Source organism: Falco biarmicus, chromosome 16 (genome assembly GCF_023638135.1).
Source record: "Falco biarmicus isolate bFalBia1 chromosome 16, bFalBia1.pri, whole genome shotgun sequence".
NCBI classification, from domain to species: Eukaryota; Metazoa; Chordata; class Aves; order Falconiformes; family Falconidae; genus Falco; species Falco biarmicus.
Window position 1 is genome coordinate 4,805,636 of NC_079303.1, and position 21,299 is coordinate 4,826,934.

General features: G+C 53.7%; 1 protein-coding gene and 1 long non-coding RNA gene across 4 annotated transcripts; one reads left to right on the top strand and one right to left on the bottom strand.

Annotated features, from left to right (window-relative positions):
- Window positions 1-324: 324 nt before the first annotated feature.
- MFSD4A (major facilitator superfamily domain containing 4A) lies at window positions 325-21,212 on the top strand. Its single transcript, XM_056361919.1, has 10 exons — window positions 325-668; window positions 6,816-7,014; window positions 7,150-7,389; window positions 13,271-13,439; window positions 15,190-15,305; window positions 16,270-16,443; window positions 18,240-18,387; window positions 19,039-19,109; window positions 19,305-19,425; window positions 20,094-21,212. Exons 1-10 carry the CDS (start codon window positions 439-441, stop codon window positions 20,156-20,158), a joined length of 1,533 nt encoding a protein of 510 aa, XP_056217894.1. The 5' UTR covers window positions 325-438; the 3' UTR covers window positions 20,159-21,212.
- LOC130159889 (uncharacterized) lies at window positions 17,025-20,094 on the bottom strand. 3 transcript variants are annotated; one of them, XR_008825875.1, is made up of 4 exons: window positions 19,892-20,094; window positions 18,929-19,178; window positions 18,507-18,821; window positions 17,025-18,374 (listed from the first exon to the last, which is right to left on the bottom strand). It is a non-coding gene; the product is annotated as an uncharacterized LOC130159889 (long non-coding RNA). The 3 variants fall into 3 exon arrangements; XR_008825874.1 differs by having other exon boundaries at window positions 17,025-17,536; window positions 17,633-18,374; window positions 18,507-19,178; XR_008825873.1 differs by having other exon boundaries at window positions 18,507-19,178.
- Window positions 21,213-21,299: the final 87 nt, after the last annotated feature.

A 21,299-nucleotide genomic window follows, 5' to 3' on the forward strand; every position in this document is an offset into this window, starting at 1 on the left:
GGGAAGGGGATTTCTGGGCTCCCTTGCTTGGCCCTGCTGTCTGTCGCATGGCGTTTGCTGTGGTGGCCCTGGTTCAGCACCGCGAGGTGGGGTCGCGGCGGGGGGCTGCCCCGCTTCTGGCAAGGCGATGCGAACGCCGCGGGGTGCCGGGGAGGGCGGCGGGGCTCTCGGCCGGGCCCCCGCGGGATGCGCCGGAGCGCGGCGGGCTCGGGCGGAGCGGGGCGATGCGGGGGGCTCCGCCCCGGCCCCGCAGCCCCGGCCCCGGGAGGCGGCGGCGGCCCCCGGCCCCGGAGGCGGAGCCAGCGCCCGGCGCGGTGCCGCGGGCCCGGGAGCCACATCCTGCGCGGGCGGAGCGGAGCGGGGCGGCGGCGCGGCCGGCAGCGGGGCAGCGGGCGGCGGGGGGAGCCGCATCGCCGGGGCCGCCCCGCGCCGCCCAGGATGTGGTGGGACGAGCGGGTGTCGGCGCGGTTCCGGAGGAACCTGCAGCCCACCCTCACCTACTGGAGCGTCTTCTTCAGCTTCGGCCTCTGCATCGCCTTCCTGGGGCCCACGCTGCTGGACCTGCGCTGCCAGACCCAGAGCTCCCTCTCCCAGATCACCTGGGTCTTCTTCTCCCAGCAGTTCTGCCTCCTGCTCGGCAGCTGCCTCGGAGGGGTCTTCAAGAGGACGTAAGGCGCCTGGCAAACTCAGCGCACCTCCCGCGGGTGGGCTTAGCGCTCCGCAACCCCCCCCCGCCCCCGCGCTTTACCTCCCTGGGTGGGGGTGGGCGACGCCAGCCTCCCCCCCCCCCCGCGCCGCGTTCTCCTGCCGGGTTTGCATGGCTGAGCTGGGATGCTGTGGTCCCCGTGGGATGCTGTGGTCCCCGTGGGAAGACCCTCCCCGAGGGGAGCGCTCCACGCGTGTCCTAGGGGGTCCGCAGCCCCCCTGCCCAAGCGGCTTGGAGAGGGGGGGCTTCCCAGGAGGTGCGGGGCTCTGCGGGCTGCTGCTCCCTTCTGCACGGCTTCGTACCCTTGGAGAGATGCTGCTGCTTCTCCCGAAGCTCAGGACCGAGGGAGGCTTAGCATGAAGCTACAGCCAGAACTTCTGGAGGGTATTTTCCTTCACCCGATTGTTCATCACAAAAATATTATTGGAAGCCTGTTTGAATAACCTGGGTGTCAGAACTCACAGCACTGCCGTGCTCCCTGGGAGTTTGGGCAAACACGAGGCGAGATGCGAGCGGTCCTCGTGGCCGTGCCGCTGTGAGGGGCGAGGGGGGCGGCCGTGCCACGCACTTCATGGGGCAGCCAGAAAGCTGGGTACAGCCCCATGGGGATTTGCGCTGAGCCTCCTGTCCTGGATGTGTTTCAAATAAGTAATACACAATGGCTCAACCCTGAGGATTGCCAAACAGGCGTTTGATCTGAGGCTCGATGGCAGCCATGCTCTGCTAAGAATCAGCTGATTATTTACATTGTCACTAATTCTTCAGGCAGTGATGTAACGTGTCAGTTCCACGTGTGGCTCAGACATACACGTCATGTATACCTTTAACATGCATATTAGAGAATTTTGCATGAATCCTTCACTGCTTCCAAATGCCCTTTTTAAAATGGTTTGTTAAACTCTTTGTCTTGTGAATTGTAGAGTGTTGGCTAACAAAGATGGCATTAGAGCACCTGTTTAATTGCCATCCTGGTACATTGAACTGTCCTGACCCCCTGTCCGGACAGAGCCTGAAGGCTCCATGGAGCAGCAGGAGCTGCCGTCTGTCGGGCTGTGATGGGAGAGGTGGGATGCTCGGGAATGGGGCTGGCACAGGAGAGGTGGGATGCACGGGAATGGGGCTGGCACAGGAGAGGTGGGATGCACGGGAATGGGGCTGGCACGGGAGAGGTGGGATGCATGGGAATGGGGCTGGCACGGGAGAGGTGGGATGCACGGGAATGGGGCTGGCACATGGGAATCTTACTCTGGGTCTGACACGGATCCGCGGCTGCTGGGTCAGCAGCAGCGCCTTTGCCAGCCCCTGGTCTGCTTCACATATGTTTGAAGGAGCAGTGAAGGAAAATGCAGAATTGTTTCCTGCTGTCAGCTTCCTACCCAAAGCTCCTGCCCTGGGCCAGTGGGTTACACAGACTTGTTTGGGGGTTTGTGCTCAGAGACTCCCCAACTTTGGCGTCTGCAGCGCGTTGGGGAAAGGAGCGTGTTTGTTGCTCTCTGTGGTTACGGACCAGGATGGGTTTGTGATCGTGGGCTCTCGGAGCAGTGGGCTTTTGCAAAGCGCCTGCGAGCCCCACTGAGGAGCAGCAGCCCTGCCAGGCAGGGGGGCATGTTTCGGATAGTTGTAGCTTGTGAGCATTGTGGGGGGTTACTCGGAGCAGTGTGGTGTAAAAACGTGTGGCTTTGGATGAGGATATTAACTGTTCAGACTCTTCAGGGGCGGACAGATTGAGCTGTTCTGCCAAGGATTTCTGCTTCTGGGCCGTGCTGTGGATTTATAAATCAAATTATGCTGGCCCCAGTGCTGGGCAGGGAGGAGCACTGGACAGGTCATCTTTTCCAGTTAGGAGATGGATAGCTGCTGGTAGGGGAACCCAAAGCGTCGCCTTCCTGCAAGCCAGCCAAGCCAAGATTTGGCTGCGAGCTGCGTTTCGTTTCTAATGCCTGAGGAACATAGAATTTGTTGCTTGCTTCTGATTAAAATATGTATTAGTCTGAGCTGTCTGCTCTGAGTGATGGGCTCGCAAGGGAAAGCACTGCTGTTACTGGATTCTGCAGCAGAAGTGGGTGGTGACACCTAAATAATGGTTTGGTTCCTCTCACCAGAGTTGTTGAATGCTGGGTCATAGTCTCTGCTCTGTCAGCCCAGCTGGAGTCCTGGAGCACGGGGAGGACAGAGCATAATGGTGGCATCTCTCCCTTGCGTAACTCGGTGTGAGCCAGAACGAGCTCCAGAATTCCCTCTCGTGTGAGATTGCAAGGGAGGAGAAAGTTTGTTGTTGCAAGTAATGTAGAAATGCAATAGTTGCCCGCAGTGCTCTGCGCTGGAGACCCACGTTTGCTGCGTGGTCCTTTCCTGGGCTTGTCGGGAGGTGCTGAGCTGGAGCCAGGGGACAAGCGGCTCCCACGGAGCTGCACGGCGCCTTGTTTAAGCTCACGCTCAAGTTCACGACAGGCTGCTGCGCTGTGGTCGCTCGTGCTTGGGGTTTGCTGGGTTGGGATTACAAGCTCTGAAATCCACCCCTGGATGCCTGGCACTGCAAACTCCAGGGGTGAGCTCTGCGCACCCGTATCCCCTGCCGCTCCCTCTCTTGCTTCCCTTTTCCCATTTTGTTGGATTTTAAGCTTGAAGTTAAAGCCACGCTCCCTCTGTGCTGCTGTGCTACACACGTTTGTGACAGAAACACCAGAGTAACTGAGCACCCATGCCCCAGGTTGCCTTTTTTTTTTTTCTTTTTCCTTTTTTAAAATTCAGAAACCGCATTTTTGTGTCCTGTATTTTTTGCTTTCGCTCCCAGCGTTGGGGTCAGCCCTGAGCTAGTCCTGCCAGTGTGAGCGGAGGAGGGGGCTGGTAGGTCTGTTGCTGTGTTGGAGCCCTGAGCAAGCTCTGCTCAAAGGAGTGACCCCCACCGGGACCTGGAGGGCTGATGAGATGGGACCCTTTTATCTTTCTTTCGTCTTTATCCCTGGGCACCTGCGCACATCGCAGCACATCGGCTGAGGGTGGATGACCCTGTTCTCTCCCGGCCCTTCAGATCCCCATCTTGTGAAGGTTTCTGTTCAAACACGTGGCTGGTGCATGCAGGACGCTTTTCACCACAAAGGAAAGAAGCTTTTTGTTGCCGAGAGAGCAGAGAGCATGGTGGCTAGAGCAGGAGCACCTCCGGGGAGGCGATGCTCCCCAAGCCTGGCCAGGAGGAGACAAGGGTACCTGAAGGCAGCTGCGGGATAATCCATGCCGCCTCCTTCCTCCGTGTCCTCACCTCATCCCCTTAGGGCTTTGGGTTTTAATTATCAGGTTTGCAAGTCTGAATTAGCCTGATTGTCATTTTTCTTCTTGATGTGAGTGACTTAGAAAATGCTCCCTGGGGTGGGGAAAAACATAGTTGAAGAGTGCCTGCTGCAACAGGAACGTCGAGGTGGGGGTTTATATGTGTTGGTGGGAAGGAGAGGGGCAGCTTTGCTGGCTGTGACTACAGGGCAGCGTTAACCATCCTAATGCTCTAGGGGAGATCAGCCTAAACCTTCTGGGGGAGCTGCAGACCTTCCCTCAAGCCTTGTGTTGGAGCCCGGCCATGCTCTGGCTGGTCCTGAGACGGCATCCATGACATTCCCAGACTTGTTTCCTACGCTACTGGAGCAGAGCCTGCCCTGGACCTAGCTGCAGCTGGCACAGAGCTGTGCTGTGCGTCTGCTCAGCGGGGGACACGGGGACCAGTTCATGATGGGGAGGGCAGCGATGTCAGAAACCGGACGGTGGCAGAACATCAGGGTTGCTTTTGAAGCCCTTTGGAGGGGTGCATTGGTTTTACATCATCAAGAAGTCCCCTGGAACTAATGGGGTACCTCATTTAAGGATGCTTTCAAAGAGGTTTGTTTCTGAAGAAATCCCTCAGGTCGTTGTTCAGTGCCTCCCTGGGTGCTGAGCAGTGTCCTTCAGCTGGATCTTGGGGATCTGGCATTGGAAACCAGCAATTTCTTGCCCCCCGCTAACGCCAGAGCCAGAGGAGGGGGCAGCAGTGTTGCATGTCACCCTGGGCTGTGGGCTGCTGGTGTTGGCGGGGGATGTGATTGTGTTATTAACACGTTGTGCCTGGAAGCAGGAATTTTTGCTCATCGGGGAAAAGTGAGGTGCTCCTTTTTAGAACGTAACATCACCTGCAATTAATGTTTAACTCTAGTAATGAACATGCTCCCTAGCCGAGCACAGGTGGTTGTTTTGCTGGGGCTGCAGAAGAGAAGAGGCGGTTCTGGGATGTCTTGTTGTGTTTCCCTGTCGCTCCCGGCCTCGGATTCACCAGCTGCTGGTGCCTCTGCCTCTCCTCCTGCTGGGCTCCTGCTGTACCCTGGAGAGTGCTGCCTTGTCTCTCCAGGCTCGAAGCTGCTTCTCTCTCGTTTGCTAGTTGTTTTTCCTGCCGTGACGGCGCACATCTCGCTTTGCTCCCTCCCTCCCCCAGAAATCCCACGCTGGCTCCCTGTTTTGCTGTCAGAAGCAGATCAGTCGTTACGGCTTTGCAAAACACGGGCTTCTCCCACATGGTCTGGCTGCTGGGTGAGCGAGGCTGGGCTGGGAGGTGCGAGCACACCGAGGCTCTGGTCCAGCCAGGTTTGTGCCACCGGGCAGCAGAATAAAGGAGCCGTGCCCTTGGCCCGTTTTTCTCCCTGGTGCTGTTGAAGTGCAGTGTAAGCACCAAGCAGGATGCAGAGGGCCAAATCACTCTGGGCTCGCAGATGAATGAGGGCCACACAGAAACACAGTGACATGCCCAAGGCCGTTCTGGATGAGCAGGCAGGGCAGGAAGGCTGGCAGCACGGTGCCCAGCAGCTGCGGACACTCTCTGCTCCACCGCCAGCCTGTGCCACCTCAGAGCCTTCTCCTGCCTCTGGGCAGAGCACAAAGCAGAGAGCTGTCGGTGGTTTGCTTGCTGGTTATGTGCCTGTGCTGGGGATGTACCTGTGCATTGCCAGTCCTTCGCTATGGACAGGTGATGCTGCCCCACATCACCCAGCAGCAGACCCCAATTGCTAATTAGCAACTCATTACAGCAAGCTGCTGGCCACTGCAATGGGCTGCAACTGCAGTTTGGGAACCCCGGTGTGGGGGGGAGCGTGCCTGTGCTACTTAGTCTCTGCTGTGGCTTGCTTTATAGTCTTTCTGCTAGTTTCAGTGCTTCGCTGTCTGGTCCCTGTTTCCTTCCTTCCTGCCTGCCTTTGGGCTTGGCAGCCCCGGCACAGCGCGGTGCCAGCCTGGGCGCCGTTCTCCAGCAAGCTGGCTAGTGCCTGGCTCGCACCGAGAGCTCAGCCGGGCTGCTGCCAGGCTCGAGATGTGCTGCACCAGCTTTACCTCCACCACACGCATCCCTTGGGCTTCTCCGATGGACCATGTGGGTTGGAGAGCGGCTGGCCGCATGGAGAACAGCAGCGGTGCTGCATCCCACCCTGGTGTGCTGGGGAAAGGGATGATGGTGCCAGAACAGAGGCAGCACAGGGCATGGAGAGGGAGCCAGGAGTGCTCCCTGTGAGGCAGGACGGCTCGTGCAGGCAGGTCCGGGATGACACGGTGGTGTGGATGCCAGCAGCTCTGTCCCTGCTGGGAGCTGGGATTGCGCAGCAGCTCTCGTGCCTGCTCAGCCTGCTTGTGTGATCCAGCCCTGCGTGAGAAATGCCCTGGAGCTGCTCGGAAGTCGTGATGTGGCCTTGCCAGTGTGGACCTGTGTCCCTTTCCGTTCCCCAGGTCTGCCCAATGAACAAGGGAAGGTTGCTGGGCTTTATTCTGCCTTGGAACGTGCAGGGTGCTGGTTTGAAGGGATGGTTACTCTTCTCCCCAAAAGTTGGGTGGAAGGAAGATCTGCCTCCCTGAGGCATCGCCCTCCACACAGGAGATGGCGGTGCCCTGGGCTGTACGGCTGTGGAGACGTGGGGGTGCAGGGTGTGTAGCATCCCCCTTGTCTTGTCAGAAGAGCATGTGCTGGAGCTACAGCCGGTGGGTGCATCTCCTGCTAGTGCCTACACCACCGACTGACCCGGGGCTGAGAACAGGAGACGGGGCTGTAGTGTGGATACTGCTCTTGTGGTAGTAATTCCATCCTGTCTTTCCTCTTTCCCTGTCTCAGGTTGTCTCAGTCCTTGTTTGCACTCTTCGCCTCGTCGCTGGCGATCTCCTTGGTCTTTGCCATCATCCCCCTGTGCCACAATGTGGTGGTCCTGGCTGTGGTCATGGCTGTGGCAGGACTGGCCATGGGTTGCATCGACACAATCTCCAACATGCAGCTGGTGAAGATCTACCAGAAGGACTCGGCCATCTTCCTGCAGGTGAGCATGGAGCCCACCTCCCCCCTCTGGCTGTGCTTCCTCCTCTGAGGAAGAGGAGAGAGGGGCTGAGCCACCCTCCCTGGGGAGAAGAGCAGTAACCTCCTCTGCTCTGCTTGCATGTCTCATCTCCTGTAGGCTCTTCATTTCTTTGTGGGCTTTGGAGCACTGCTGAGCCCGCTGATAGCTGACCCCTTCCTCTCGGACACCAACTGCATCCTCTCAAACACCACGGCCAATGCCTCCAGCAACCTCCCTCACATCCGCAAGTCCCTGGTCCCGCACCATCCAGGCAACCTGTCCCATTATGACTTGCCGATGAAAGGCATGGTGGTCACACGCGTCTCCTACGCCTTCTGGATCATGGCCCTCATCAATGTAAGTGCTGCAGCCGGCGTGGCCCACGTGGTTGCCGGGGACATCCCTGCTTCTCGGTTTTGCAGGTGGCTGGGGGGCGTTGGTGCCTGTTAGGTGGTCCCAGCGATGGAAGGAGGCATGAGGATGGTTGTGCTGCTCCACGGGGAAGGTTCATTCTTTGCCAAGTGCCCCGTTTCCAGCAGGTGCCTGGGGAAGGAGGGCAGGACCCTGTAAAGCTGAGCCAGTGGTCCCTGCACTGCCAGATGTGACAGGGTCAATGTACCATCCTGCAGGGATTTGTCTGATCTCTCTGGAAGCAGGTTGTATCTCCAGCACCCCCTGGGCAGGAGTTACACCAGCTAACTGCACTCAGAGCCACAGGGTGTTCCTCTGTGATCGGTGCGGGAGGGCAAGTTGCAGTGATTCTCGTAGGAAAGTGCCCGTCGGTGAACTGAGTTACTGTGGCTGGAAGCTTGTTCGGGGTGTGTCTCCTCTTTGTCATGTTTCCCTGGTGATTTGCAGCAGGTGTAAAAGCCCTGTGGCCCTTCTGTTGAGGGAGAGAGCTGGGGTTTAGTGCCCGTCCTCTTTCTCTGCCCTGCTGAGTCCCAGAGCTGATCTCCAGCAAGCCACCCTTGTCTGCAGGCTGTGGGCTTTCTTGGAAATGTAGCCCTGTTCCTTCCCCCCCAGTTAAAACCCGAATCCCAGCGTGGATAAGTCCAGCTGTTCCCCTGCGCAGCCTCCCTGGGCAGTGCCATCATCGTGCCCATCCTGGTCCCCCTGCAGCAGAGCTGGCTAAGCTGCTGCTGTCCCTTCCCAGTGGCAGGAGCCCTGCGAGCGTGTGTGTAATTGTCCGTGTAGATCCGGAGCGATAAGAGCAGAGCGTGTTGCGGCAGCGAGCGGCTGCCCTGGCGAGCGGTGCTGTTCCTGCTGGGGTTGATGCTGAGGCTCTGCTCAGCACCTGTAGAGCGCCTGGCTGCGCTTTGTGCGTGGGAACTCTTGCTGGCAGGGGTCCGGGGTCCCTGCTGTGAGCAGAGCCAAGCCCAGCCTGTCAGCCCTTGCCATACGGGGCTCTGTGTCCGTTTGTAAGACGCGTGCCAGGGCAGGGGCTGGCGAGCTGGTGCCCGTTTCACTCGCCAGGAGACCTCCTGCGGTAGGGGTGAAGGGTGATGCTGCCAGGAGCTCTCCCTGCCCTGCAGCCCCCGTACCTGCTGCCCTTCCCTGGGCAGGTTGAGCCATTGCCCCTCTGCCCAAACATGAGGATGTGCCGGTGCTCCCTGTCCCAGGCCAGCGAGCAGCCCTTGGTCTTCCACCGCGCCGGCTGCCCTAGGCAAAGGGAACAGGTTTCTCTCTGCTTTTGGCCTTCCCGTGTGCCGAGTAACTGAAACATCCCCCCGTGCCCCTCATCCAGGGGCTCTCCTCGGACCTCGCTGGGGCGAGGAGAAGGGGCAGCTGAAATAGCTGGGCAGGAGCTGTAATGAGTTTCTTTGCAGAAGTACCAAAAAGAACGTTCCCTGCCTAGGAGGAGAAGCAGCTTTAATTACCTCTGCGTATGCCATGGGAAATGTGCTTTTAATTACACCCGAGCGTTACCTATTTTACCAGTCAATCCTGAGCAAACTAATTGAGTTTTGAAGGCGGCGTCTCATATCTGCTTTGAATACAACCGTGTGCCTGAAATCTGGAACCCTGATGGGAGGGTGGCTGCCAGACCCCTCTCTGTGCCTAGCGGTGTCCCACGGACATTTTGGGAGCAGGATGGGACCCTCGGCTGAGTCCCAGCAGCTGATACGTAGCAGGTCGTGAGCTGGGCTCGTGCATCACTGCATGCTCCAGTGCTGCTTGCACATGTGGGTGGCTCGCCACGTGTGTGTGCATGCTGCGTGGGATCAGCAGGAATATGGCAGGGAGTGCCGGGGTGCTGGGTGCTTGGGATGAGGGTTAGGTAATGAGCATGAGAGGAGGGGGCAGCTCTTGGAGCGTGTCCCCCTGCCAAAGCCGAGCGGTTGTTCTTTCCCAAAGCCTTGCTGAGGGAGCTGACTTGATTCCTTGTTTAAATTAAATAACTCAACCCACCGTCTGGAGATACTGAGAGTAGCTCAGCTCAACGAAAAAAAAAAAAAAAAGCTCCCAAACTCCTTTCTTCAAGGTGTAAATGTCAGAGAATAGATGATGATAATTGATATTTAAAACCCCAGGGAAGTGGATGAAACGAGTAAGCTGTAGAAGTGGAAACCAGGACCAGCAGCTTTGTTATAAAATGGTCAAAGACACATTTCCATCCCGGTTTTCGCAGAGCTGTGTGTATTCTGACAAGACACAAGCTGAAATGATTCATTTCAATTTCTTGCTTTGTTTAAAGTGGAGATGTCTCAATTTAACTTTGGCATAAATGCAATGTGTAAAGCTGACAGAAACATAGTTGTTTCAATGTTATTGAAGCAGAATGTTTTTTGCTTTAGTAAGATTAAGTGGTTCAACATTATCAAAATGAAGTACTTGGATGACTCCCGGCCAAAATTTTTCATTCTAAGAGAAAATTTTTGGCTTTTCATCCAGATTTGGAACAAAAACATATTTTAAAATTTGGTTTCCCACAGAGCGGAAATTTCATCATGCAGCCTGTTCCAAGGGGCTGGAAATCAGGAAAATGTTCCTCTGAGAGAGATGTGTTTATCCGGAAGGTGGTTTCCCAGGGGAAGTGCGGGACGCTCCATTGTGCTTAGGTTGCTTAAAAGTAGCTGGGATACAATAGCAGGGAACAGTCCCCTGCTCCTGGGGGGAGAGACCGAAATAGAAACTGGAGGGAAGGAGCCTGGATTATACCCACACTTAACTGCGTGATGCAGCAACTCGTTAAGTTTATAATAACGGTTAAAAGCTGCCAGGGGAAGGGGAGCATCCCTGGCAATTAGAAGGGCAGAGCTGGAGCGCTGGGGCCAGGCGGGGAGGCTCTTGCTGCCTGCACAGGCTCCCAGGGGATGCTCGGATGCCCCTTTCCCCCTTGAAAAAAGAAAAGCCTTCCCCCGCAAAAGGCAAAGCCGAGTTGCCCTGGTAAGAAAGCCCGTGAGCAAATGGTTATCACACCAAAATCTCTGCCCCCTCAAGAGGGAGGGCTGCTCGGAGGTGGGGATCCATCCAGATCCCCTCCAGCTTGGCGCGGGCAGGACGGTGCGGGGCAGGGTCAGTTCGGCCGGGCAGGGCAGTGTGTGAGCACCCGGGTCCTTGTGTAGGGGCTGTGGCTGCTGCTCAGCTCTGGTTCTGGGGGCTCCCCCAGGGTGGGGAGCTCTGACGGCTCCGGGAAGGCTCTGGCAGCTCTGTGCCTCGTGCCAAGCAGCCCGGGCAGCCGAGGCGTCAGCCCCCAGAACACTGAGGCTGTGCCGGGAGCCGAGCAGCAGGATTCTGCCACAAGCACGGTGGCCCTGGGTCTTGGCACGTGGCTCATCATCACCACCCAACCTCTCCAGCTGGGACACGTAGGGGCTGTGGATAGGAAGAGGGGCTCAGCGCCTGCCTGGCACCTCGTGGCACCAGCCGTGCTCACGTGGGCAGTGGAAGGGACATTTTTCCAGTTATTTTGTAGCTGTTCAAAGTGCACCTTTGCTTATGTGAGTCATTGAAGGTATGTTATAAAACATACTTTTGATCAGGTTTCACAGAAAGTAGTAAATGCTAACTTACATTAATTAGCAATTTTTTTATTTATTTTTTTTTTAGTAAGCGGAGTTGCATATACTTGAAAGTAATTTTTGTAGCTTTTTCTGGCTGATGAGGAAATAAGTGGAAGGGACAGTCCTCGAGCTGTCCTTGTCCCGTGGTTGGGGTAGGCTGCTCCTCTGGGATGGGTTTGTCCCTTTGCTTGGTGAAACATGCCCTGGCAGGGCTCTGGTGTTCGGCTCTGTTTGCTCCTCTCCATCTACCCACGTAATAACTGATCTGCTTGTGTGGATGCTCCGTCCCCTGCACCCACCCCAGATTTACAGCCACCCCTCCTGCGGGCCAGGTGGCCACAGGTGACCGTCCCCCAGGTGGTTTGCCAGCTGCTGTGCAGGACACGAGGCTGGCTCAGGATGGAGTCCTGGGAACCTGCTTTCTCTTGAGCTTGATCCTTTGCTCTTCCCCGCGTCCCTGAGCTCGCTTTGGCATGATGGCAACCTGTGGGCGAGGGCTGCTCTTGGGCATGGGTGAGTCTCCAGCTTTTGGGCATTTCCTACCAGAAACAGCCAAGGCTGGTGAGCAGCTGATGGGGTCAGAGCACTCGTGCCCCTGAGGCGCTGCCAGCTTCAAGCCGGTACAGCCTGGATAAAGCCAAAGCGACCTGCTTGCTTTAGTGATGAGGATCTGGGGAGCAGGGGTATGCCTGTGGTTTGACTGGGAATCGGGAGTCGGGAGCTGGGGCCCTTTGCTGCATAGGCACCGAGTGCTGCTTAAGACTGGAATTGCCCAGAGACGTTTATCTGTACGGCCGGTCCCTCTGCGTCAGTTTGTTGTTGGGTTTTGGGGACTTTTTTTTGCAAAATCTGCAATTTGGAAGAATAAAATCTGGTCCTGACCTCCGGAAGGATTAGAACTATCAAGCAAATGCGTTTTTCTTCCATGGGACCGAACTAACTGTTCCTATTCCCATTGTTCCCAGAACAATGAAGTCCTCATAAATGAATTCAGGCAAGAGAAGCAGGGGTGGGGGGGGGGAATTCTCCATACATTTAAATCATGCCATGAGCCAACAAAAGGCAGGAAATTGGGAACTAGAGCTCGCACTTGCTCACAGACATGTAGAAAACAAGCGCTCAGCGGCTGGAGAGTGAGCTGTCACTTAGGATTTCCTGGCTTTCTCCCCCAGTTTGCTGCAGAATAAACACCACTTGCTTGCGGCGGGAGGTGAAGGGAGGGCTGGCGAGGAGCAAACCCAGCTTCATTTGCTTCCCTCTGTTTTCTTTCCCCAAAAAAGAGCAAGTCCCTCCGGGCTTGGAGGCACCACGGCAGCGTGGGTGTGCGCGGGGAGTGGGCTCGTCCCCAGGCATGTGGCAGCGCGGTGCCAGGGGGCCTGATGCTGCGGCTGCCACGTGATGGATCCGGTGGGCAGGTACGAGCCCACGGTCCCTGTGTGCATTAGCAGCAGGCAGAAAGCCCAGACTGCGGGGAACGGTGCTGGTGGGACTGTGTGTGCTGGGAGCCTGAGGACCTACGGGGTTCTCCAAGGCACTGACAGCTGGAGGCTGCTCTGCAGCCCCTGGTAGCCGCCGTGGGGGCTGCACCAAAGGGCTCTTTGAAGTCGCTGGGCTGTAGCAGTTGGCCTGGGAAGCATCTCATCTCTTACGAGATGCTGAGCAACCTCTGCTAATGGCTGGAGATGGGCAAAGCTGGTCTGGGAGCAGCTTGCCCTTCCCCCACACAGCATTTTGGCCACAGAAGCTCTCCCTTTAAAACCGTCCTGCTCTCCGCAGGCTTTATTATTCTACTCTTCAGACAGAAGCGGCCAAATGCTTGGAAACCAGAAAGTTACGGTTTTGAAGGGCTGGTATGGTGCTTTGTGAGGTTTGCATTTAGGTGCCGTCTGTTCCAGTGTCCCTGTCCCCCACCCCAGGTGATGGTCCCCAGGCCACCTGGCATCCCACAGAGACTGGCAGGATGCTCCAGCTGCACTCCGGATCGGCGGTCTTTGCTCTCAACTTGATTTATTTTTTTTTCCCCTCCCCACTAGCTCTCCTAACAAGCCTCCATCCCTCCTGCAGTGGCTCCTTACCCCACTGCCAGCACCTGTCCTTGCTCTTTGAGGTCAGTGCAGGCACATCCATTGCAGATGCTGAGCGCAGCTTCCTAAAAGGCTGTTGTGACTGGGGAGCTGGACTGTATGTTGTGCCAGGCTTGTCACGCTTACCTGCCCTTCTCTGTTCCTCCCCAGCTGCCGGTGCCCATCGCGGTGTTTTTCTTGCTCTACAAGGAGCGGATGGTGCCGTGCTTCAACAGCAGCAGCCACCCGCTGCTGTCAGCTGACGAGCTGGCAATGGAGACGCGGCCCGTGGAGAAGGACGATCTCTGCGCTGCTGTGCAGAGACCCCAGGCAGCAGGAGGTGAGCTGGTGGCATCTCTCTCACGGGCTTGGAGGAATGGGGGGTGAGCAGGGGGAGAAAAAGCCGAGCTTTATTTCTGAGCTGAGTTTACCAAGCGAGATCCATCGCTATTGCCTAAGGAGGAAGCTTGCCAAGAGGCACACGTGAACGTAATCCAGAAATACCCAAACAATCCAAACAGACAATTTGGTGCCCAATTGCCCTCCAATTAGATGGGACCGTAATCCCTGAGCAGAGATTAGCAGCCTGCTGGTGGCACTCAGGGCTGCTTTTCTCCAGGCTGTCCTAAAACTAAACCTGGGCTCCCGAGTCATTTAAGCACACGTGGAAGTTGTGCCCCTTAGTTTCCTTCTGGTTTTCAGTCAGGTTTTGAGCTGGCTCTGCTGACTGTTCAGTTTAAAAGTGGTCGTCATGCTGCGGAATGCTGCCTTTTTTTTTTTCTTTTTTCTAATTTTCTAATAAATCTGAAAGGAATGAGGACAGTGCCCTTGTTTGCAGGGAAAAGTTAAACACCAGCAATAGTTTGCTCTTGGACTTGTGACTACACCCTGTTTTGGGGACAATAGTAACATTGTTCTTTGCTACCCAAGAGAGACGTATCAAAAAGCAAATTCTTCAGCTAAATAGTGAATCTTGGAAGTCATTGTATTTTAGGGTTATCAGAGGAGTGTGTAGTGTTATTACAGGAGAGATGGCTTTACCTGAACGATAAAAGAAATTTTAGGGACTACTTGAAGGTGGAGGCAGTTGGGATGTGGGGAGGATGCTGTAGGGAAGGATCATAGGTGTCCCTAACGGAGTGGGTTCTCTAGTGTCTGATAAGGTTGTGCTCATCTGATAGCATTTCCCTTAGCTGAGGTGCTGGTGGTTTCTTTCCTCAACCCAGCTGCCCGTTTTCATACAACCCCACTGCAGCTTCATGTTCTTCAGCTCTCCATCTTCCTCTTAAACGCAGTTGAGATTAATCCTTTATAGAGAATCAGGAAGGCTGTACGCTGACTGCTGTGATCTTCGGCAGGCACGTCTGTGCTGGCAAAATCCCTTCTTCCCCATAGAAGTAGTGAGAATCTCATCTTTGCCAGGCAGGAGCAACTGTCTCACCTGCACAGGACTCCAGGTGCTGCCACCAGCCCTTTGTACATCCCAGAGTGGTGGGATATAAGCAGGAGGATGGGAGAGTAGGGAATTCCTGGGGTCCTGACCCCCAGCTTTGGCAGGCTGTTGCTCCCAACGCTCTGTTCAGAGGAGGCAATGCTAGCTGTGTGGTTATCACTCTCTTTCCCAAAGCTGGCTTATTTGGTTAACTATCGTTTATCCGAGGAATGTGAGCTATCCTGGGCAGGACTCTCCTGTGTGGTGGTACCAAGGATGAGGGGCTCCGAGCACCAGTGCTATGGTTGAATGGGCTTGTTTCTGTTGACTGTAAGAGCAGGGCCAGCAATTGGAGCTCCTAAATGGGAAGAGGAGCACAAGCAGCTACAGTAGGAGAAGTAACAAGTATCCTGGACAGCTAGGATCCCAGTCTGTGGACAGCAGCCCATAAGCATATCCATCTTCCTTCTGAAAGTTTAGAGGTAGGTAAAGAGAGAGGCTGTGCCAGCAGAGGTTAGCAGTGCTCCACGTTGTTCACGGTCCTCTATGAATCTCTGTCGTGCAGCTGAGCGCAAAACAAATCCCCATTGCGGGCTGGCAACCACCCAGCCCCAGGGGGACGTTCCAGCTAAGTTTGCTTTGCATTGTTTTTCACCAGGTCATGATGACTTATTTAGCTGCTGCCAAAGCAAAAACTTCAGAGGGGCTTCTTACACCTACTTCGCAGTCCACATCACTGGGGCTCTTGTTCTCTTCATGACTGATGGGATTGTGGTGAGTTCAGCTGATAGAGGGATCTTGTCTGAGCAAAGCTATACGGCTTTCTTCCTTCCAAATCACTTGTAGCAGCCCAAACCCCGGCCCGTGTCCTCTGCGTGCAGTGGGCTGGTCCTGAGGCTCTGCCGGTGCAGCAGGATGCTTCCCGAGGTGGCTCCTTCACAGCTAAGCGTGGTCAGGCTGGCGTGTGCCCTGCTTCTTGGGAGGGTTCCCTGGCTTCTCCTAGGCTCCGTGTTGTTGCAGCTAGATCGCTGCTCACCTAGCCAGCGTACAGCTGGAGTTGTGACATTGTCTACTTGTAGGTCTCTTCTCGCTTCAGCCAAGAACAGCTTCATTTTATTTCATAAGAAACCATGGCTCTTTGATGAAGCCGCCGGTCACACGGGCTTCGCCGTGGGTAGCACTTCTGTCCGGGCGAGGAAGGCTCGCTCCTGGCTGGCACCTTGCTGTTCTTTTTCTTTCAACAGTTTTATCTCAGTCCCCTCATGGTAAAATACTGCTGGGTCTTGCTAGGGCATTCAATAGGGTCCCGAGAGGTGAGTGGGGTTACACAGAGCAGCTGTCAGCTACGGGAACTTTCCAGGGCCTCCGTCTTCAAGGATGATCAGCTCCGAGTTCTTAATGTGATGATAGGTTTTGAGAGGATGCAATTCCAAAAGGATAAGACAGTCCCTAGGGAAGAGAGCATCTCTGCAGATAAGCGCTTAGCACGTGTTTTACCCAGCAACGCTGTGAAGTCTTGCCCTGTGAGGAGAGCTTAAGTCCTGTGTATCTACTTCTGGTGGAAGCCTGTCTCCAGCTGCCAACCCTTGGGAACGAGGTTCATTGAGACATGGTAGCAAATCCATAGGTGGGCTCTCCGGCACTGTTGCGATATTGTGAATAACTGAGGGTCAGGCTGAAGCTGCAAAGCCTGCAGGCAATCCCGTCGGTGTGACGTGCTGTTTTGTCTTCCCTGCAGGGAGAGTACTCGGGCTTCATTTACAGCTACGCCGTGGAAGAGCCTCTCTCCGTAGTACATAAAGTGGCCGGTTACCTGCCCAGCCTCTTCTGGGGATTCATCACACTGGGCAGGCTCATCTCCATCCCCGTGTCCTACCGAATGAAGCCGGCAACTATGGTCTTCATCAATGTGGTAAGGCTGGGGTTTTACTCCGTGGTCTTTTTTTCTTTCTGCTTGCCTCCAAGATGCTGTCCAGCTCTGGTGTGCAGAGCTGCAGCTGCTCTCATGCCAGACCTGGGGCAGACCTCTGCACCTCTGTTGCTGCATGTTTGCAGCTGGCTCCGATGCAGGAGCTTGCTAAGACTTACAACGTGGTTGCACTGCTTTTCTGAGCTTGCTCCTCAGTTACCTAATGCTACATTTGTGAAAGTGCCTAGTCAAGTGTCTGCCAACTTTATTTACTTTGCACGCTGTCTTCTCCGGCCTCTACAGGGAAATTAATGCCTGTGTTAGCCATGGAAAGGGAAGGCAGGTAGTGCTGTAAATTCTCTGCTTTGACTGTAGCAGCTGTCAAAGAAACTGATGTGATCTGAGGTTGCTTAAATTGATAAAACACATTCATGTGAAGAAAGGGGAGGGAATCCTTTTAGGATATGTAAGAAAGATGCATGTAAGGATGTGGCAGACAACAGGAAGGGAGTTGTTCCCATTCACAGTCCTTACAAAAAAAGGAAACCATACAAAAACCAAAAAGAAAAGAAATGAGCGAGAAGGCAGTTGATTTACCATTTATTTAAACCAGAAGTTATTTTGGTACCAAGTTTCACAGTTAATATTGCGAGGCCAAGAATAGGTAGCAGGGTGGTGAAAGAACAGGAGTGATGGTTCCCACTGGGATGGGTTTGAGGATTTCAGCCCGTGTCCATTGCGGGCCAGAGCAGGTGAGGCAGACGGCTCCAAACCTTCTTGCTGGTCACTTTACGAACCCAGCTTTGAATGCCAAAAGATACAGCCGAACAAAACACGACTGTTTTTTTAAAATGAGTGCAATCTCTTCCTTCGGCACAGAGCGACTGCTGACAGGGGAGCAAGGAAAGCTCAGCGTCAGCAGATCGATCGTACGGACAGGCCCATGCATCTCCTTGATGCACACTGCTGACTTCATCCCTGGTCCTAACTGCACCATTAACAAACCCGAGGACAGGAGTTTTGCTTTAGCTGCTGCTAATATTTGGAGAGAAGCAGGAACAGCCTCCAGCCTTGCATGGAAACCTTCTCGCTTCCCCTTAAATGCAAAGGGGGTAGCACCATGAGAATAAAAATTCACTTGACCGACACAGAACGCTCTCTGAAACGCTTGCTAGTTGGTGCTGCTACTTACGGCAAGATACACCGGCTCCTGGCGTCGTTGCAGCAAGCTGCCGTTTGAATTCAGCTGCTTTAGAATCCAAATGGCTCTTGCGTACATGCACATGCTCACAATCAGGGCCTGAACAACTAAGACAAAATACCTGGGGTCGGTATTGCAGAGCTGCCTCCGCTGCCGTGGTGCCCTGGCGAGCCTGGGGCACCGGGGGGATTTGCTGTCGCTTGCTCACTGCAGCACGGCAGAGCCTGCTGGATAAGGCTGAGCAGTGACTGGGACATGAACATGTTGTGGAAGTAGCAGTACTCTTGCATGAAAGCTGCAGAGGAAGAAAGTACTTTTTTCAGATATAATCTTAAGTCTCTACCTAATGACCGTGAGACTTAAGTACCAAGTTATGTTACCGAGTCCTGTTCTAAAAAGTACCAAATTCTTCACTGTCAGGGCAGACGGATTTTATTTGGCTAGCTGCTTCAGCTTTTCAGAGATTGTGGTCTTTCTTCCAGTATAACTTATTTTCTTTTCCAGACCATTTACTGCAAAAAAAGGATAAAATACAATCTAGAGCCTGTCGCAGCTTGGCGTTATACCCTTCTACTGACTCTGTGTGTGTCGTTCACAGGTTGGAGTCCTGATAACTTTCCTCCTGCTCCTGATTTTCTCCTACAGCGTCGTCTTCTTGTTTGTGGGGACAGCGTCTCTGGGGCTGTTCCTCAGCAGCACGTTCCCCAGCATGCTGGCCTACACCGAGGACATCCTGCAGTACAAAGGTGAGCAGGGATTTGGGCAAACCTTTGGAAGCAGGTGGGTGTTCCAAGACTAGAGCTGGCATACAGTCACACCTAGCGCCTCCCTCCCTCTTCAGGGATGCCTGGGAAGAAAGACCTACCTTTGAATACCATGTTTATTCAAGCTTATGGTCAGAAAACCAGCACAAATCCCAGCTTTGGTGTACTAAAAATTTCTCCAGGCAGGGATCCAGACTGGTTCTTAGCTTCCTGCACCTTTAGGGCTCTCGGGCACTGACAGAAACGTCTGCTTTAGAGGCTCACAGAGAGCCAGTTTTGAAAACATCATCCAGATTATCAGGGAACTGAAAAGCCCAGCGTTTGGCCAGCTCTTGGAGGAAGTCTCTGCTAACCTCCGTCTCTGGGGCAGTGATACTGAAGAATGAAAATCTTTCCAGCAAGAAGCAACGTCACCTCTGCCAACAGAGAAAAGTGACAGGAGAGGGCTTTTTGACTTAAACTTAAACCTTTCTGCACTATCGCAGGTTAGAAGAGATGTTCTCAACACTAGATGGGAACATACATTAAGTATTTGTAAATCTTGTATGGAGAGATCCATAAAAGAGCTCCAGGCTGATCCTGCTGGCTGGTTCACCTGTTCCGTGCCACATCACTTGCACTATTTCTTTGCAGGCTGTGCCACAACCGTGTTAGTGACTGGAGCTGGAATTGGTGAGATGGTGCTACAGCTGCTGGTGGGATCGGTGAGTGCGGACAAGGCATGCCAAAACCTGGAACTTCTCAGTAGAAACCTTAGTCCTGGGTTTGGACAGCTGCTGGGAAGAAGCACTGCATTACCCTTGAGCTATCAAACAGTGAAGCTCTTACTGAATGTTAATTAGGTATTTTAGTGCTATGATGACACGTCTGCTCCCTTTCCCCCCCTCTTCCAACTGCAGATTATACACGATCAGGGCAGCTACAGTTTCCTGGTCTGCGGGATGATCTTTGGAGGCTTGGCCTTTATCTTCTACGCTTTCCTCTTGTTTTTCCACAGGATGTACCCCAAGCCCTCATCAGGTAAGAAAGCACCATCACTCAGCCCCGCTTTATAATGAGAGGAAGAGTGGCATATGCATCAAAACCTAACCAGGGTGCAGCACTTCAGCAAAATGCAAGGAAATGTTTATTTTACTGCTGCTTCCTGTCCCCTCTTCCTGCTTTGACTTACCCACAAAGCTTTGGCAGCCACAGCTCAGGGTTTGCTTTCTTTTCTGTTGGAGAAGCAAGGGAAAAAAGTAGGAATGGTCTGTGGATCACAGGGAAACTGCAGCCCACATTCGAGGCGAGCTGTGAAAGCAGCAGCGTGCTGCTGCAGGGCTATGTCCTCCCAGCACCGACTGCACAGGCTTCCCTGTTCCCTGGCTAAAATCCAAGGAATGAGCAGGTCTGCCATGCCATCCAAAGGCAGACAAAAGCCTTGCTGATAAAGGATTTATCTTATCTACCACCTCAGTCCGTATAGGCTATTTGGTTTTACAAGCACCTTCTACGAAAGGAGCTCTGTGTGTCAGGTAAAAAACTTGTCCAGGTTACTGGGAATAGCAGCTCTTCCTCCACGCCCAGCGAAATAACCCAGCTGGTGTGGTGGGTGACGGAACAGCAACGGTCACGTCTGGGAGAGCTCATGCACATTCCCTTAAAGCTCAGCAGAATTTCATCTGAAGTATCTAACATCAATTTTGCAGATCCGGATGATGCCTCGCCCGACAAACCAGCAGTAACGGATGACACCGGACAGTATCAGCGCTAAAGAAGTGGCCAAGCCCTAGACAAGCAATAAAACAACACACAATTAAAGCATTACTGTTAAGGATGATTTCACAATTAATGACTGAATCATGCAAGTTTTCTGCAATCAAAAGCACATTAGATTGGGTAAGTCAGAATCAAGACAACATCCTAAAACACTGCATCAAGCTAAGCACAAGTTGCCCGTGGCACACGTACCAAAAAGATGACTGTTGCCCGTGTCCGAAAGGGTACGGTGTATGGCAGGGATGGTGGGAGAACAGTTACTCCTGCAAAGGAACTTTCTTACCGGTCCAGGATGGAAGGTGGGAAGGAAGAGGTTCTCTCAGTCTTACATATGGAACGCAATTGTTGAACTGAATGGTTTTTTTTCGTTTGGCCTGTAACGTACAGAAGCCCCTACAATTTACAGCACAATACAGGATTTGAATTCATTTTTGTGCAACACTGCCATGAGTAGATGTCACCTCCACGTATACTTCCAAAGGGGAAAAAAATACACGATTAGTAGAACCCACCGAGTGCACAGTGGTAGCAGGACCTATCTATATTTGCACAGTTGATTCTTGTATATGACACAGTATCAGACGTTCACACAGCCAGTGTCTTATTCCGCATGCTAGGGCCTCTTGATTATTAAAATCATTAGCTTTTTTGTTTGTTTGTTTTTGAGTCAAGAATGAGTTGTGACGGTTTGTTTTGCTTTCAGTCACCGGTTTAGCTGCTACAGTTGCAGTGTCTTTTAGGGTGGTTTTATTTCTAGCTTCCAGTTGAAGCTGAACCAGAGGTATTTGGGAGCCAGCCTCCAGCTGCTTTAATCTGTGCAATACTTTATTAATAAACAGGTGCCTTCCCTAAGGTACTCTCATAACCCACGCATGCCCTATTACAAGCTATGAAGAAAGGACTGGCTTTAGAAGAGTGTAAAGCTATATACATCTATTTCTTCAGTGACTGATTGGACATGTACTTTTTGCTTTAACTGCTGTATGTGGATGTACATATGTACGTGTGTATATAAAGCAGTGTTTAATTAAAGGTGATTGGTTGCTAGATTCTCGGCACGACTGGACTGAGGTAACTTCAGCTGTTTCTGGGCAAGACTATCAGCTGCTCCCTTCACCAGTTCTAGCTTTCAAACT

Bases quoted from the DNA above. Each gene is read 5' to 3' on its own strand.
- MFSD4A (XM_056361919.1), top strand. From the start codon at position 439: ATGTGGTGGGACGAGCGGGTGTCGGCGCGGTTCCGGAGGAACCTGCAG. The intron at 13,440-15,189 runs GTGAGCTGGTGG...GTTTTTCACCAG, and splicing joins GAGACCCCAGGCAGCAGGAG to GTCATGATGACTTATTTAGC. The intron at 16,444-18,239 runs GTAAGGCTGGGG...TGTCGTTCACAG, and splicing joins CTATGGTCTTCATCAATGTG to GTTGGAGTCCTGATAACTTT.